The sequence below is a fragment of the Pelodiscus sinensis genome, chromosome 5, assembly GCF_052426305.1.
Source record: "Pelodiscus sinensis isolate ZL-2025 chromosome 5, ASM5242630v1, whole genome shotgun sequence".
NCBI classification, from domain to species: Eukaryota; Metazoa; Chordata; order Testudines; family Trionychidae; genus Pelodiscus; species Pelodiscus sinensis.
In genome coordinates this window covers 12,182,340-12,198,724 of record NC_143056.1, presented here as the reverse complement: position 1 = coordinate 12,198,724, position 16,385 = coordinate 12,182,340, and the positions used below count along the sequence as shown (strand labels likewise).

The 16,385-nt window shown below is 46.2% G+C and overlaps 1 protein-coding gene across 2 annotated transcripts in view; it reads right to left on the bottom strand.

Annotated features, from left to right (window-relative positions):
* The window catches only part of DAAM1 (dishevelled associated activator of morphogenesis 1), a 196,050-nt gene that overhangs the window by 19,206 nt on the left and 160,459 nt on the right, over nucleotides 1-16,385 (bottom strand). For both annotated transcript variants that reach the window (XM_075926322.2, XM_075926324.2), the window contains 2 exons: nucleotides 15,141-15,244; nucleotides 2,279-2,363 (listed from right to left, as the gene is read on the bottom strand). In XM_075926322.2, coding sequence (XP_075782437.2) covers nucleotides 2,279-2,363; nucleotides 15,141-15,244 — 189 coding nt within the window. The remainder of the gene's footprint in view (nucleotides 1-2,278; nucleotides 2,364-15,140; nucleotides 15,245-16,385) is intronic.

Here is a 16,385-nt window from a genome sequence, read left to right as displayed (position 1 = left end):
GTTGTATTGAAACCAAAACAAGTCATGGTAACAGTGGTGTCAATGAATATTCCATTGGAACCTCTCCCCGGTCCAGAGTGCAACAGAGAGCAAGATCCACCCAAACTATTCAACAGCCCACAGTAGGAGGTGGATGACTCAGGTACACACGCTGATTCTACCTGATTCAGAGCAGGGATTGCTGGGCCTCCTACTTCCCAGGCAAGTGGCATCCTCACTAAGCTATTCAGGGGGCTTCTACATATCTCCTCTTGTGCATTTTCCACGAAAAGTTTTTAAAAGGTCCCAGAGGCAAGAAAACAAGCCTTGAAACTTTTTGGAAAAATGGGAATTTTTGTTTTCTAGCCAGCCCTAGTTGCAATCAGGGTGTTTTTACTTGTAAATTATATTTCAACTAATTAAACCTCCCAACTCTGCTCTGGAGGTGCGAGTGTTATCTCTGTTTTACAGGCTGTAGACAGCTCTTTGTTTAGTCAGCTCTCTCAGCCATTTCATGTCAGAGCTGGGATCAGAACTCAGGTATTAGAGTTCAGACATTGAGTTGGCTAGAATGTAGATCTGTGTGTCTTTGGTACTGCCAAAAAGGAAGTTCTCAGTCTGCTCTCAAGATACCCACTGCCATCCCTAGCGATTTCAGCCAAGCAGCAGCTGGATAAGGAACAATTGGTTGAAGCTGAACTGGAGTCAGGAGGAGGCAATGCTCATACACAGGGGGTTTGCAGCCTCTGCTTGAAATTACACACCGACAACTGGTCAAAGCAGCCTTCAACTTAGAAAGGCCCTGAAACCATCACTATGCTAGACTCCCATAGAACAGCAACCCTAAACGACTCGTTGCTATCTGAGGCTGGCTAGGAGAACCTGTGTTGCGTTGGCAGGCAACATGCCTTCTTAAATGAACACCAGCAATACAATCACCTCAGCACAAAACCTTCAGCCCTCCAGAAACTCCAACGAGAACAAACCAACAGGGCTGCTCTCAATTTCACCCAGCTGCCTGCAGCTCCCTGGGACTGGTAAGGAATGCTAAAGCTATGCCCACTTTTGCTTGGCTCTAGCCTTACGTAGAGAACCAAGCAGGCAGGAGGCTGCCATCTGGGGTATCTCCATAGGAGGCAATTCTGCTGCTGGTTGGCAACGCTCCGACTTGCCGTCTGAATTCTGCACAGTTGGCTAAACCAACGGCCCTTCCTTTTAAAATGGAGAAATAAGGCCCAAATGTCACATTTCTGCCTGGAGCGAATCAACTGGGCAGAGCTAGAATCTCCTGGAGGCAACATTGCTCAAGCAATGAGGCACTCTGAGGTGCGGCGCTTCCCTCCCTCAGGGACAGCTTGGGCCTAGGTGTGGTGATGTTAGTCAGGCAGCATTACTGCACTCTGGTCCCTACTGCGTTTATCAAAGGGCTCTTTGAATAGCATCATGCCAAGGAGAGGCCTCTGCCCCACCCCCATTGGGAAATAACAAGCCTTTCCTTTTGATTCACTTCTAATTCCTACCCCACCTCCACCGCACCCTCGGCGCTGTGTGTCAGTGATCTGAATGAGGGCACTCAATCCAAGGAGCTGGAGCGTTGGGTTGGTTTGTGAAGGGCTAAGCGCCCTTTAGTAGCACGATCAATAAAGAAATCAGGATCACAGCAAACACTGCCTGACACCGTTCGTGGGCTGGGAGTCCCAGCCACTCAGTCCTGCTGAACTACCACAGCGTGCACAGAAGTCACAATGAATCTACACTTGTCAGTTCAGCTTTAGCAGAATGTCACCTTCACGCTCGGCATACCAACGTGAGCCCTGGAAACAGCACTGTGAAGAGAGGACCTGGGGCCAGACTCACGGCTGTGCTACTCCAGCGTGGCACCAGGTTTTAAAAAGGAGCCGCAGAAACGTAAAACCACAGTAGTGCTGGTAGAAGGGCTCATCTGATCTCCATCCAGACACTGGGATTGTGTCTAACAACTGTCCACTGGACTGAGCAAGCTCTTATACTGTGAAATGCATTGCTGGAATCTGAGCAAAAGGGCTGGGGTTTATGAAAAAGGGTTGAGTGAATATTGTGTAAGTCACCTTTTGCATGTTTTTTGAGGGGTTCCTCCCCTACTTTGGCGAGCCAAAGTGTTGTAAAAGCTGTGTGGATATGCTCACCTGTGTCGCAAACCCCAGCTACGCACTGGGAGCCATTCATTAATCTGTCCCAAGTCTTTGCCTAATTTCACAAGGCATCCAGTACTAACAACCGGCTGCAACAATAAGCACGACAGTAAGAGGCTGTCACCCACCTGCTCTAACATGTCTTTTGGCAGGTCCTCTTGCTCGTCCATTGTTAAAATTGCACGTTTGATTTCATCGTTTGACAATTTCAGCCTGGGAAATGACATGAATTATGGTCAGAAGAGTGCAACCGACTGCTGAAATGCCGCCTCAAAATTGCGCTAGCGACACTGGTTTTTCATGATGCTGTTTTTCCCAGACAATCGGGGCAAGACAGTACTGCAGCTTCCCCACGTGCACCAGTGCTCAGCTCCGGGGGCTCACGCAGGCCTCTCTTCTGTTCTACTCACTGCTGGGGAATACCTCAGATTAGCGGGTCGGGGGAGAGCAATGCACGACAGAATGAAAGGCTTATTTCATCCCACTCTAATTCAACACCTGAGTAGCCAGACAGCTCTTCTACTCCATGCAGGAGTGACACCGGAGGAGAGCGGAGGTTAATCCCTTCCACTCCATGGCTTACTACCTGGTGGTTTTTCCAGTACTTATTCGGCCAGTTTCCATGTTAAAAAAATACCAATCTGATAGGAGTGAGATCGCTAAGGAAAGTGTTTATACAGGTTGTACCTCTCTTAACTGGGACTCCCTGGTTTGGCAGCCTCTGTGGTCCAGGAACATCCATGGTCCATGCTGGACCACTGAGCCCAGGGGAGGGGGATTTGGCAGCAGGGCAGGAATGCCGTAGGGACACCGGCGACTCATTTGGGAGCCCAGTGTGTGTACGTGTGTGTGGGAGGACGGATGGCATGGCAGGGTGTTCGGGTCCCAGCAGAGCTCCCTGGCTCCAGTGGCTGGAAAGCTCCAGCCTGGCAGCGGCTGAGGAGCGCCGAGCCCCGCAGTAGCCAGAGAGCGCTTGTCCCTCTACCACAGCCCCGTCCCTCTGCCTCCGCCCTAGCTGCAGAGCCAGGCGGCTGTGGAGCTCTGACCCCAGCAGGAGAGGGGCCAGTGACATCTAGAGAGCCCCTGGAGGGGTAGGGGCAGGCTGGAGCCCTAACTGGGTGGCAGCACAGGCCACGAAGGAAGGGACCTCCTCTGGTCCGGCAAATCCCCTTGTTTGGGACCAGTCAGGTCCCAAGGGAGCCGGACCAGGGAGATCCAATATGTATTTAAAATCCTCCCTTGCAGTCCATTCCATCCGGCTGGCCTCGGTCAGTCACTTCATCATCTGTGCTCTGCCACAGACTGTGGAGGCAACATTACTGCAGCGTAAAGGTAGCTTGGGAGCCCTATAACATGCTGCAGAAGATTCTCTTCACAGCTGAAGAGGAGACCTGGGGAGATTTACTCTTCCTCCTACTGCAAAATGGCCCGGAATGTTTTCTGAAGTTGCGGGTGTGTTCTCATCAGCCACTGTTATTAAAAAAAGGCTACACAGTCTGTTATATCTGCGCCACAAATTCATTTCTTCTTTGTGGAGCCAAATGGTAAGGTCCTGATGGGACAGATGCTATCTTAGCTGACACTAGGGACTGACCTCCAGAGCCAATAGCATGAGCTGCTATATAATTTGAGCTGAAGAGCCAACGCATGGTGGTGCTGTAATATACTCACCTCCTCTGTGGATCGGGTAGAGAAGGAACCTGCAACTCACCAGTTGGTTAGACTGACTCAGTCAAACTCCCATTAAATTTGATACAGAAATTGCCTAAGTCAGGACCTCTGGATTTAGCTCTATCATTCATAATTTTCACATTATTGGACACGTTATTATGTAAATTAGCAAATTTTTGCTGCCCCTTTACTATTTTTGAGGTTAAATTTCCTTTTTCCACATTCTCTGACACCAGACAACGTCAATAGCAGGCAATGTCGTCTATTAAAAATGAAAGACCCTCCAAAACAGGAGCTGAAATTTTCAGTTGCAACAATCATTTTGGATGGCCAGCTTGAGACACCTGATTTTCAGTGAACGGCGCTCAGCACTTTTTGAAAATCTACCCCTTTCGCAGTATCTCGTAATGGAAACAAAACCACGGGGCACCCAAAATGAGTAGGGCTTATCCACACAGAATGCTCATGGGCAGCTAGTGGAAGGGGAGGACTCTATTGTACCAGGTCACTGCACATGAAGCCTCCATGTGAAACTTGCTGCAGCGCTCCTGTTTCAAACAGCTGTACATCAGAGCTCACTACTCCCCTTTTAGTGCAAGCTGATGCTCTGTAGATGCACAGCCTAACTCTTCATATAGACAAGCCATTAATCCTTTTTGAAAATTTAAGCAAATACCGAATACTGAGTTAAAGTTCATTTACTATATTTTCCAGGACAGGTATTGATTTAGCACCAATCAGTATAGAGTCTAAGCACTTTGGATGAAATCCTGCCCCCCCCCCAGTCAAAAAAATTTTTTTGGGTGGGGGGTGAGATAGGGAGGGAAGCAAAAGAAAACTCTACACCACACTGGGCTCCTCCTCGGTTCCATCTGCAACTGATTAGGGCTAAACGCACCTGCAGATGCCCCTACCCAGACTGCTGGAAGGGCTTTGCTTGCTTCTCTTCCGATTTTACATGAGATTGAATGAAATAATCGAAATGTGCCTGGAAAACACCCCCTCTGCAGAGTTAATGAAGCGTTGTTCGTTCCAGGGAGCAAGAACAATGAGGAAGCATGGCATTTGCATTTTATTGGGAAGCCATGCTGTTTTGCTTTCGATACTGTGTCCATCCGTGTGCTCTGAGCACCCCCCAAAGCTTTGTCTGGATTCTACCCCATTTAACCAGGTTTGAAGACCCCCGCTTCTGTTTTTCTTGAAAACCACACATGCAAGAGACAGCGTTATAGGGTGAACAAGCACAAGAAACAAAACCTTCAATGGGCACGTTACAGTATCAGAAGCTGATAACGATGGTTCAAGTCAACACTGCAATTCCCACAGTCTACCAACAAATTCACTCTCTTTTCTATGCATTCTCTCTGCCTGAAAGCAATTTCCCAGCCCTGCCCTTGGTAATCAGTTCAGCTGTTTATTTACAAGTCATGCGACACTGAACACACACTTTTCCAATTGTAAAATAATTTTAACCATCAACACTATGGTCTTAAATGGATGTGAGTGGCGCATAGGCATCATGCAAGGTCCCTGCACACTGAGCGAATTACACCCTGAGTGAATAAAAACCACAGTCAGCTGCACACGAAATCAGCTCCTAACCAAAGTATGGCAGCGGGTTAGCCGCACAACGGTTACAGGAAATAATTTCGTAAACAATCACTTTGGTATTCCTGAGCAAAAATAACTAGAATGCTTTTTCAGAAATAGAATTCGCTCATTCTCCAATTTTTAGGGCTGTTAAAAGCAGAGAACGATTTCAATATACACAGAAAGAGTCTTTAAAGAAAACTCAGTTAACATTTGACAACAGCCAATTGTGTTTAATTAACCGCATCTATTAACGTGACAGATTATAGGTTATGACTGTATAAAATCACTGCTGAGATCTTTCCTGCAAACACTGTCTAGTTCTGGTGCCCAGGCTTTGAAAAAGATGCTGCACTACTGAACAAGTTTCAGAGAAGAGTCACAAGAACAATTCATGGCCTAGGAAACAGTTCAGAGCAGCGACATTCAGAGTGAGACAAGACCAAGTGGCTATTTAATGCATCTCTTGAGGCTCTTGGCAGCATATTAAATTGATATTAAAAAAGTAGGGATGTGAACGGTTACCTGGTAAACATCACTTTTAATGGGTGATGCCTACCAGTAATGGTTAATCCTTACCCCAGAGCAGCCTTGGAATCAGCTGCCTTGTGTGGTGGCAGGGGGGCAGAAGCGGCAGTGAGGTTCGGGTGTGGGGGCAAGGGGTTAGAGGGGTGTTGGGTCCAAGCCCAAGAGGGCTGAGAGCAAGCGGGGGAAGGAGAGGGGCTGCTGCTGCTTCCGCCCCTCCCCCCCCCCATCTATCCCCATTTAACCAGTTAACCAAACAAACAGGACTTTATATCCCTAATTATTAAAACATGATTTAACCAAAGTTATTAACTAATCAGGATGTTTTTGCTAGTTGTAGAATAGTTGGTCAGTCATCCTGCTGAGAAAATATATCTCGTAAACAAAACAACGAATTCACAGGACTGTGGCTCTTTTGGACAATGCTAATGACTGACTTGGCTTCTGAAGCACTGAGGTCTGACTATCACTACTTTCAAGAGATTTCAGTTCAGTCTATTTAGCTTAATAAAAGAAGGCCTAGAGGTGACTGGATTGTGGTTGAAAAGTACATACACTGGGGGAAGATTTGAGATAGCAGGGAGCAAACAGAGGCATAACAAGACCTAATCACTGGAAGCTCAAGCTACAGTCATGCGAACAGGAAGGCCTGTTATTTAAACAGAAAGGGCAATGGCCCATTGGACTAATCTATCACAGGATGTGATGGATTCTCTATTATTTTGAATTCAAGATTAAGGATGAAATCTTGCCCCCTACTGCAGTCAAGGAACATTCAGCTCCAAGGGAGCCAGAATTGCCCCCAGATGCTCTTTTCAAAAAATTCCTCTAGCCTATAGCATGGATTGCGCAAGTGGCGAGTCTAGATGGGATTCTGCAGGTGGAGAGTAGATGATCACAGCAGCCCCTTCCAGCATAAATCTATGACAGCTTAATATTACAGGCTCAAGGAGAGTACTAATCACTGGAGTGCACGAATCGGGAATAACCATTTAGAACCTTTTCTTAATGGAACAGGACTGAAAGAAAGCGTTCAATGGGATTCCACAGGAGATTTCTCTTGTAACCATAAGAAGAGTTGGGGACAGGGAGTCCTGAAAGTATTTGCTCAAAGTTCACTTTAAGTCCAGTTTTTTGCTACACTAACACTATTCAGTTCTCTTTTAATTTCTATCCTAATGTCCACACTCTAAGGGTGTCAAAAGAGATCTCAGCCAAAAACGAGGAGGAAAAACAGTGTTTGACCTGGAGATAAAGGGGGGAGAAGCAGTGAGGGCACAGCGTGGTACTTACATCGATACTTGTCACCTGAGAAGCAATGGGTACTGCTGTTAAATGGGCACAGGAAACAACACCCACTGCAACATGTAGCCTTATTCTAGTTGTATCCTCCCAGTCTGACAGACGTCTAAGGTGGGGAGGAAGGAAGGCCTAGCAGACAGGGATTCAGGAAAACTGGCTCCATCACCTATTTCCTATGAGACCATCTGCAAATCACCTGGGCCTCAGTTTTCCATCTGTCAAATGGGCTTCACACTTGCCTGTCTTCACAGGGCTGCCGTGAGGAGAGACCCACCAATGCCTGAAAGATACTTTTCTGTTATGGCAATATGGGCCAAGGACGGACATAATGAGACCTGCGGGGTCCGGCATGTTTATTTAGGATGACGCACTTCAGACACACTTGCAGAACTTGCCGCACCAATGAAATTTCACTGCAGTTAGATCAGGCTTCTGCGGCTTGTGGTCTGCAAATGATTCAAAGGCTGAAACAGGCACAAAATCATTGGTTTCGTATGACAAAAGTACAGAATGGTTTTCTCCACAGGACAGAGAAATGCAACCGCTCCCTGACTTCGCTTGATCTGTGCAAATGGGGTTTGCGGATCTTGTCCCCTCCTGACGCTTAACCTGAAGGCCATGACATTAGCTTCACCCCCACCGGGAAGATGCATTGTCCCTCTGGCTTTGTAGAGGGGTAAGCGGCCCCCAGGCAGAGTAGTGTCGCATCAGAAAGCTTTGCTCCCACTGAGAAACCAGCTCCTCTGAATGACCACATTCTACCAGATGACTAGGGACCTATCCATTTCATAGCCAGGTAACATGCATCCCAGCCTGTGAAATAAACCTGTGCCTGCATAATCTGATCTCCCCTGGCTGCCAGGATTGCCCCAGACAGGGGACTCCTAGCTCTAGCTGGACTGGGGAGGGATAGACTCGTCCATCCTTTGCACAGCCACCTTGGGAGGGAGACCAGACCCCCCACCACCAACCTCCTGGAGCTGTAGGAAGCTCCGCAGTTGCTGTCTTCGGAGTCCAGCTCTGAAGGCAGCACAGAAATGAGGGTGGCAATCCTGTGACATCCCCCCCCACACACACGATTTGTGATCTGCCCTCCCTCCACACTCCCTTTTTGGGACCCCCCCCCCCCCATGGTCACAACACTGTGAAATTTCAGATTTAAACATCTGAACACACAACGTTTTCCAATTTTCAAATCCTATGGCCAGGAAATTGACCAGAATGGACCATGAATTTGGTAGGGCCCTCCAGACAACAGAACAAGAAACGCTGGGGAAATGCAGTAGCCTTCTGTGCAGTTTCATGTTCCAGTACATCTAAGCCTCTTGCTTGGCCAGGAACTGCCTCAGTCTGGCCAGGCTGCCCATCGCGGTCTTTTACTCATGCATAGGAGCCAACTGATGCCATGTAAGTCACTGTACAGCTAATGAGCAATAATTATATTTTCATCACGGCCATCCTTGCCCTTATCTGAACTGGCATCCTACCACAAACTTTTCATAAAGACTGTCCATTAAATATCAAGTTTAAAACTTTTCCCAGAAGTGACCCAAAGTAAGTGCCAGGAATTGTAACTCTTCTTAGAACTAGCTTGTTCCTTACTATCTTGAGAGAGAAATCACCCAGTGCTGGAATTAAACAACATCTCAGGCCATTTGATGGGAAAGAGGCCAGTGAAAGCTATAAGCTTATCTATAACCAGAATAATTATTACTGCTGGCAGCAGCTGTCCAACGCAAATGGTCTGAGAGGAATTGGGTCACAGTATTTGCTGTCACGGGGATTTTCATCTTGCAATTTAGAGATGAAAAGAGTCAGCTCACAAGCTTGACCAATGCAGGGCATTTGGGATGGCTTTGCAGAGGTGAATGGAGAATCTAATCAGTCTGAAAGGAAAAAAAATCCACACTGAAAGAGCCAAGCCCTCTTGAAAAGCCACCTTCAATTAAGAAACATGCTCAACATAGGCCCCCAGAAGAGAGAAACAAAACCAACCATTCACCTACACAAGACTTAGAAACAGAGACAATAAAGTATTTATTTGCAGCTTACAAAACACACGACACGCCCTCCTGCGCTAGAAAAACCTAACCAGAGCAGAAACTGTGATGTGGTGATTTGCTGAATGAGGCCCAAAGTGCACTGACATCAGCGTGCTTTGAGCTAGACTAAAAAAAGCCATGTCAAAAATATTTCTATATTACATTACTAGTTTGAAGAAAAGCCAGTGATCTCACTAGACAGCAATTTCTCCCAAAACAAGAAAAGCAGGCAATTGTTGAGAAAGCGAGATAAAGGATCTAGCCAGCCATAATCTTTCCATGCTGTAAACCAGACAATGGCTATTTAGCTTATAAACGTCTGTGTGGAAGAAAGAGCTGACTGGGCAGTCCTTTTATGTGCAAAACACCACTAAGACTTCCACTGGTGTTGCGTGGATATGCGACAAGGACACCATCTATATGTTTTGTTTGTCTATAAAGCATTCACTATGAGACCACATCACTCTCTCTGGGGTCACACAATACAGCCTAGAACAAAGTGCATGAATTTGTCCTCTCAGTGCCTAGGAGGTGAGGCAGTGCTATTACCCCCATTTTACAGATAGGGAATTGAGGCACAGAGGCAAAGTGACTTGCCCAAGATCACCCAGGACGACTGTGGCTGGCAGGCCTGTTGATGGGGAAGGGGACAAAGGAGGCAGTTGTCCCAAAGCCTGAAGATTCAAAAGGGTCCCTCCCAGCTGCCTTGGGGACATGGCATGTTCCAGGCAGCATTCAGGACTGGCTACACCCAGCCCTGCCCCCCCTCACTGACGCCCCACCCCTTCTGAGAGTGCAGAGCCAGACTCCCCCCATTTTGCCCCAGGGCTCAGCTAGTCTGTCAGCCCACTTGGGGGCAGGGCAAAGACTTGAACCTAGAGCTCCAAAGTCTTGGCAAGTGCACTGAACACTGGGATGCCCTGAGCAGTGCCTTCACTGCAAGGCTATCCCTCTGCAAGGCCCTCCTTCCTTCCGGACTGTGTTCAAAGTAAGCTGCCTGCAAGCTTAAAGGGATTTTCTTGCCTGCATGTAGCTTTATGGAACAGCACAAATAATTTAATATGGGTCTTCATGCTGCCCAGACTCTCAGAGGTACTGAGGGGCCTACACTCGATTTCAACAAGAATTCGGCACCTCCGTATCTCTGAGGATCTAGCCTTTGCTGTTGAGCGTAGTGTGTGCTATTTGTAATTCTACTGGCTTCGCTATCACAGCAGCAACGACTTGCTCTGAAAGCTCTGAAAGTTACCATTGTACTAAACCCACAAGCCCTCTTCAAACATGCTGTGAGTGGAACATGCCATCCATTGTCTGCATGACAGAGCAGCTTGTCCTCTAGTGTCATTACATTGACAACAGCCACCAAACTCACACAGTGAGTTATAGACAGGCCTGTCCTTCAAGGTCAGGAAAAGCTCACACCAGGTCAAGTAACCTCTCCGCTACAGAACTACCATTGTCCATCCCACAGAGTCCAGGCTGTGCTTAGCTGCAGGCTGAAAGTTAAGGAAACATCAGACTGCCCAGTTTAGCAAATAAGCTCTAGATGGATTGGCCAAGTGCCTATTTTTGGCTTATTTCACTTCTTACATTCAGGAGACTATATAAACATTTATATTTTAAAAACTCCCACAAGAGACCATGGCATTCCCATTAAGAAGCACATTCGGTGTTTTCCACAGTCAAACCAACTTACAAATATTAATGAATACAGAACACATCCTATTAGGGAGGTAAAAATATTTATTTAAGCCAATATTACAAAAGGAGAAACTGAGGCAGGGAAATTATGTGACTTTCCCTAAGGCTACAGAGGAAGCCAGGGTCAGAGGCATGAAGAGAACACCACAGTTCCCCATCCTATGCTCAGGTCACTTCCCATGAAGAGGGGAATCAGCTGGCTTCCTGCACTGTCCTCATTGCAAGTCTCAAGAGAGGGTGGGTACATGAAGAAGAGGGCCTACTGGTTCTTCATCACCCCCCTATTTGAGGGGGAAGACTTGTTAGAAAAACAGAGGTCTTGATTTAGCAAGGCCCTTAAAATCTGCTTTAAAAACTAACTACACGAGTGACCCCAACCAAAGTCAAAAGGACTATTCCTGTGCTTAAAAATAAGCATGTGCTTAAATGCTTAGCTGAACGGGGGCCAAAGCTTATGCAAACATAATCACCGTAACTTGTCAGGAGGTGATGCAACCAACTTCTTAAATGTTATTTTCCTTTAAAATGCACTATTTGGGGAAATTTCCTCAATGAGATTTTTTCATCCAGTGTTTTCCTACCTTTTTACAAGCTTATTCTGAGTCAACCTCTCTTTTCCCCTGTGCCCCCCATTCTCCCTCCTTCCCCCCTTCTAAAGCAAATCTTTAGAGATAAGGCAGCAAATGATAGCCGTTTTCTAAAAGGGTGTCATAAGGAGCAGGGAGAAAACTTGTTCATCTTGGCCGCTGAGGATAAAACAAGAAGCAATGGGCTTAAACTGCAGCAAGGGAGGTTTAGGTTGGACATCAGGAAAAGTTCCTAACTGTCAGGGTAGTCAAACACTGGAATAAATTGCCCAGGAAGGTTGTGGAATCCCCATCTCTGGAGATATTTAAGAGTAGGTTAGATAAATGTCTATCAGGGATGGTCTAGACAGTATTTGGTCCTGCCATGAGGGCAGGGGACTGGACTTGATGACCTCTCGAGGTCCCTTCCAGTCCTAGTATTCTATGATTCTAAATAGCTTTGGGGTGGGAATGAAGGGGGGGGGGGGGGGGAGGGCGCAACATTTAAGATGCAAACTTTTGCATACTGCTGTAACAGAGCTAACTGTCTCCAAAATACAATGAAGAAATGTATGCCGGTGAAAATTAACCACACTCCCCTTCCTCTGGCCCCTGCAAGAGGTACTGTATGTTTTTAAAGAAATATTGATTTTACAGAAAAACATTATGTTTATTTATATCTATAGACATGGACTTGGTGAGATAAGAAGGCTGGGAGTCTAAGTGAGTTAGCCAGTGGATTCACCAGCAGAGGAAGGCAGGTGTTCAGGGCTAAGTTTTTTCCCCTCCTTAATTCGCAGGCACTATACAGGCAAGGTCCTACAACGGGAGGAGCATGGCAAACCCAACCCACTGTTAGTTTTCCTTCTGTCTGCATGTGATAGGCAGATTCTGATGGCTTCCAGTCAGGCCCTGGATCTTGACTGGCTAGGGATGCAGCCAGAGAGTTCATTAAAAACATTAGACACAAGAGAGAGAAAGGAAAATATAGGTACCCTGCAAGCCAAAACAGGGAAAGAACTGGTTCAAGAATATTTAGATAAGTCGGATGTGATCAGATCAGCAAGCCCTGACAAAATTCATCCTAGTGTACTTGAGGAATTAGCTGATAATCTTGGAACTGCCAGGAATTATCTTCTGGAACTCATTAAGAATGGGTGAGGTCACAGATGACTGTTAAGGGGCAAACATAGTCCCGGTCTTTAAAAAAGGAAGGCACAGAGAATTACAGACCAGTCAGCCTAACTGTGATACTTGTAAAGACTCTGGAACAAATTATTAAATAGTCCATTTGTCCATACCTGGAAATAATTGAATTATAACCCACAAATCCTAGCAAACCAACCTAATTTCCTTCTTTCACAGGGCTATGGGTTAGCGGTGAGGGTGCAGGGGAAGCAGATGTAACCTATCTGGATTTTAGGAAAGTTGTTCACACAGTTCTACATGACATGCGTGTAAGCAAATGAGGGAAATATGATCTAGACAGAAGTGCCATATGGTGGGTGCAAAACTAATCGGAAGATCCTATTCAAAGCATAGCTATCAATGATTCACTGTCACATGATGGATCTGGTGGAGTCAGTCCAGGGTCCGGTACTATTCAATATTTTCATTAGCGATTTGACTAATGCAGGGGAGAGAGCACTTTTTAAAACTTGCAGAGGACACCAAGCTGGGAGCTGTCATAGTTGGATCATGGGCAGACAGACCTAGTCGCCACAGCTATAATCCATGCAGGGGACAGGAGTCAAGAGTTGACTTGATAGACCTAAGAGGAAAGGTTAAAAAACTAGGCATGTTTAGTTTTGAGAAAAGATGGGGGAGGAAGAGGTGAGAACCTGATAACAGTCTTCAGAATTTAAGGAGTGTTATGAAGAGGACTGTGTAAATCCGGAGTGAGCACTAATTTTTGGTGGGGGGCCACTCCAAGATTTTGGTAAGTGGTTAATGGACACACTTTTCTGTGGAGGGGATGCAGGGTCTCGGATGGAGGCTGGGTACAGAAGGGCGCACGGGGTAAGGCATTGGGGTGCAGGAGACGGTGTGGGGTCAGAGTGTGGTTGAAGAGGGGGTTGTGACCTGGGTAAGGGGAATGGAGTGCAGGGTCTGGGAGGCTGTTTGGGTGCAGGGGAGGATACTAGCCTGGGGAAGGGACATAGGAGGTGGGTACAGAGCCTGGGAGGGGGTTGTGACCTGGGCCAGAGGGATGCAGAAGGTTTGGATGGTGACCCGGGGGAGGGAGTTCGGGTATGGGAGGGGCAGGGGTGCCAAAGGCAGGCTGTGGCTGGCATCTCCCGACCTGTGGCATCCCAAGGCAGGCTGGGCTCCCTGCCTGCTGCAGCTCCAGACCACTTGAAAACACAGGCTGTTCCTTCCACGTGGCTCAGCTCCTCGTGGCTCTGCCCCCTCCCCGGCCTCTCTCTCAACTCCGATTGGCTTGCTGTTTCCAGACAATAGGAGCTGAGAAATTGGCTGAAGTCAGTTCTTATTGGCTGCTTGTTTCTGGCCAATAGGAGCAGAGCAGAGAAACACAGGGACTGCACTTTAAACCACAGCAGCTGTGCCTGAGGGTCCTGGCAGGGTAGTCTGGAGGACAGATCTAGTGGCTTGGTGGGCCGGATCTGGCCCCCGGGCCATATTTTGCCCAGCCTTGGTGTAAGCCTGCTAGAAGAAGGAACAGTAGTAATAGGCTTAATCTGCAGCAGGGGAAGTTTAGGTTAGACATTAGGAAAAATTTTCTGACTCTTAGGGCAGTGAAGCACTAGAAAAGGCCTCCATGGGGCTGTGGAGTCCCCATTATTACAGATTTAAGAACAGGTTGGACAAACACCTGTCAGGGACTGTCTAGAGCTCTTCAAATTAGTTACAACCCTGATGAATATAAAGATGTTTGTGAATGCCGTAGGGTTTATACTTCTCTCGCTACTCCTCAGAATCTATTTCCAACCCTTCCCTCATTGCTTCCTAATCCTAGCAGGATAAACCTGGATGTGAAAATCATTCACACTTCAAAAACCAAAAGTCATAACACTGAACCCTCATTACATCACTTTCCAAACACTCTCTTAGGCATTATAATTACTGCCTCTCAGAGACCGGTTACTTATGGGTGTTCTGCCTTATTGAGCAGTGAGGATCCATTTCCTTGTCTGTTTTTAGCAGAGTCCTTCTAAGTATCACCAAAACGTAAAGAAAATCTGGGATAAAGTCAGGAAAGGATATAAAAATCAAACCTTTTTGAATAGCTACAATGGTTCTTGTAGCATTCCAGCCCCGACCTCATGCATTCTCACGTGTTCTACTAAATGCATTTGCCCCCACAAAATTATATATACAGGGAAGCTGTAATTCCATATCTGGGTTCAGGTGTCAGTGAAACTGCTCTGGTTGTGTTTCCAGTGTTTCTGTTATTAGAATCCCTCGAGAGGAAGTTACAGCATGCGCTCCAGTTCAGGGCATGTTATTCTTTACAGCTCACAAGTATCAGAACTAAGAATGACACAGTTAGAAAAGTCTCTCAATCCGCTAACAGGGCATAAATATCACCCAATAAACTAATTTCCTTGAAGGGAAAAAGATATTAACAATACCTTGAGAGAAGAATATTGCAGTTCTGAGCTCTCCGGCCATCTATTACCGAAAGCTCCTTAACTTTATGTCTGGAACTCAGTGTGTCATCAATGGCATCTTCTTTCTACAAAAAGCATGAGGAGAAAGTATGAAGAAGCCCAGCATATCTACATGTGAGCTCTCAGCACATACCAGTATCGTATACAACAGGTCTCCATTAATCATGAGTGTCATTAAGGCTTAGGAATAAAACCCGGAGCCCGTAACTGAAATGAAAAAAAAATTATAAACCATGGATTGCTTTGAAAGCCCTTAGGGAGAAATGTAAATATGTTTTCACAGAGGAAAGTTTGAGTATCCACAAACATGCCCACTCAGATGGATAAGTACAGCAAGCCTTTCCTAGCATGTGTATGTGAGAAATGATCATTAGATCCATCTCTTAAAATACTGTGTTCTGGATGGTCACACACACAGACTCAAGGTCACTTGAGTTGTTCGACTGCCATTCTAAACATCTGGAGTATCTACTCACACAATAATACTCAATACAAGGGGAAACAATAAAACCTACCAGGCTAATGAACACAACCTGCATTACACTTTTAAGGGAGATTCCACTTTAAGGGATTTAAGAGCACAAGTCAACAGGGCTTGTTTCTAAATCCCTTGGGTGGTTTGGCAATCTCCCTCAAATGATTACAGTAGACTTCTGATAATTCGGAACCTATGGGACCTAGGTGGTGCCAGATTATCAGATATGCCGGACTATCAGGAGGTACTATAAACCGGTTATATATATATACACTGTATACATTATATACTGTATATAAAGTGTTCTTAACCCTTTTTATTGTACATACTGTATACAGTATACTGTAATGTTTTAGTTTTTTTCAGCCTTTTTTACCCTTTTTGCTCAGTTCAGCTGCTGCCGCTGTTACCTTGTGACTCATTTTTTGCCCAAACTCGCTCACAATAGGCTCTTACCATTTTGATGCCCGACTATCAGGAGTGCCGGACTACTGGATGCTGGACTATTGGAGTTTTACTGTACACACAAAAATCGCAGTTGCACATGCCTCAGAACGAAAATAAGAAACTTAGTAAACCTGACGTATGAGGAAGGGTTGGAATAACTGGGCAGTCCAAAATAACTCAGTAACCAGACCAAAAGGGTACTATCTAAGAACAGTTAAAAGGTGCTCTCGACAGATCCCCCTCTAGACTGCTGCATTTTGCAGACAAAGTGCTGAGTCGGCAAA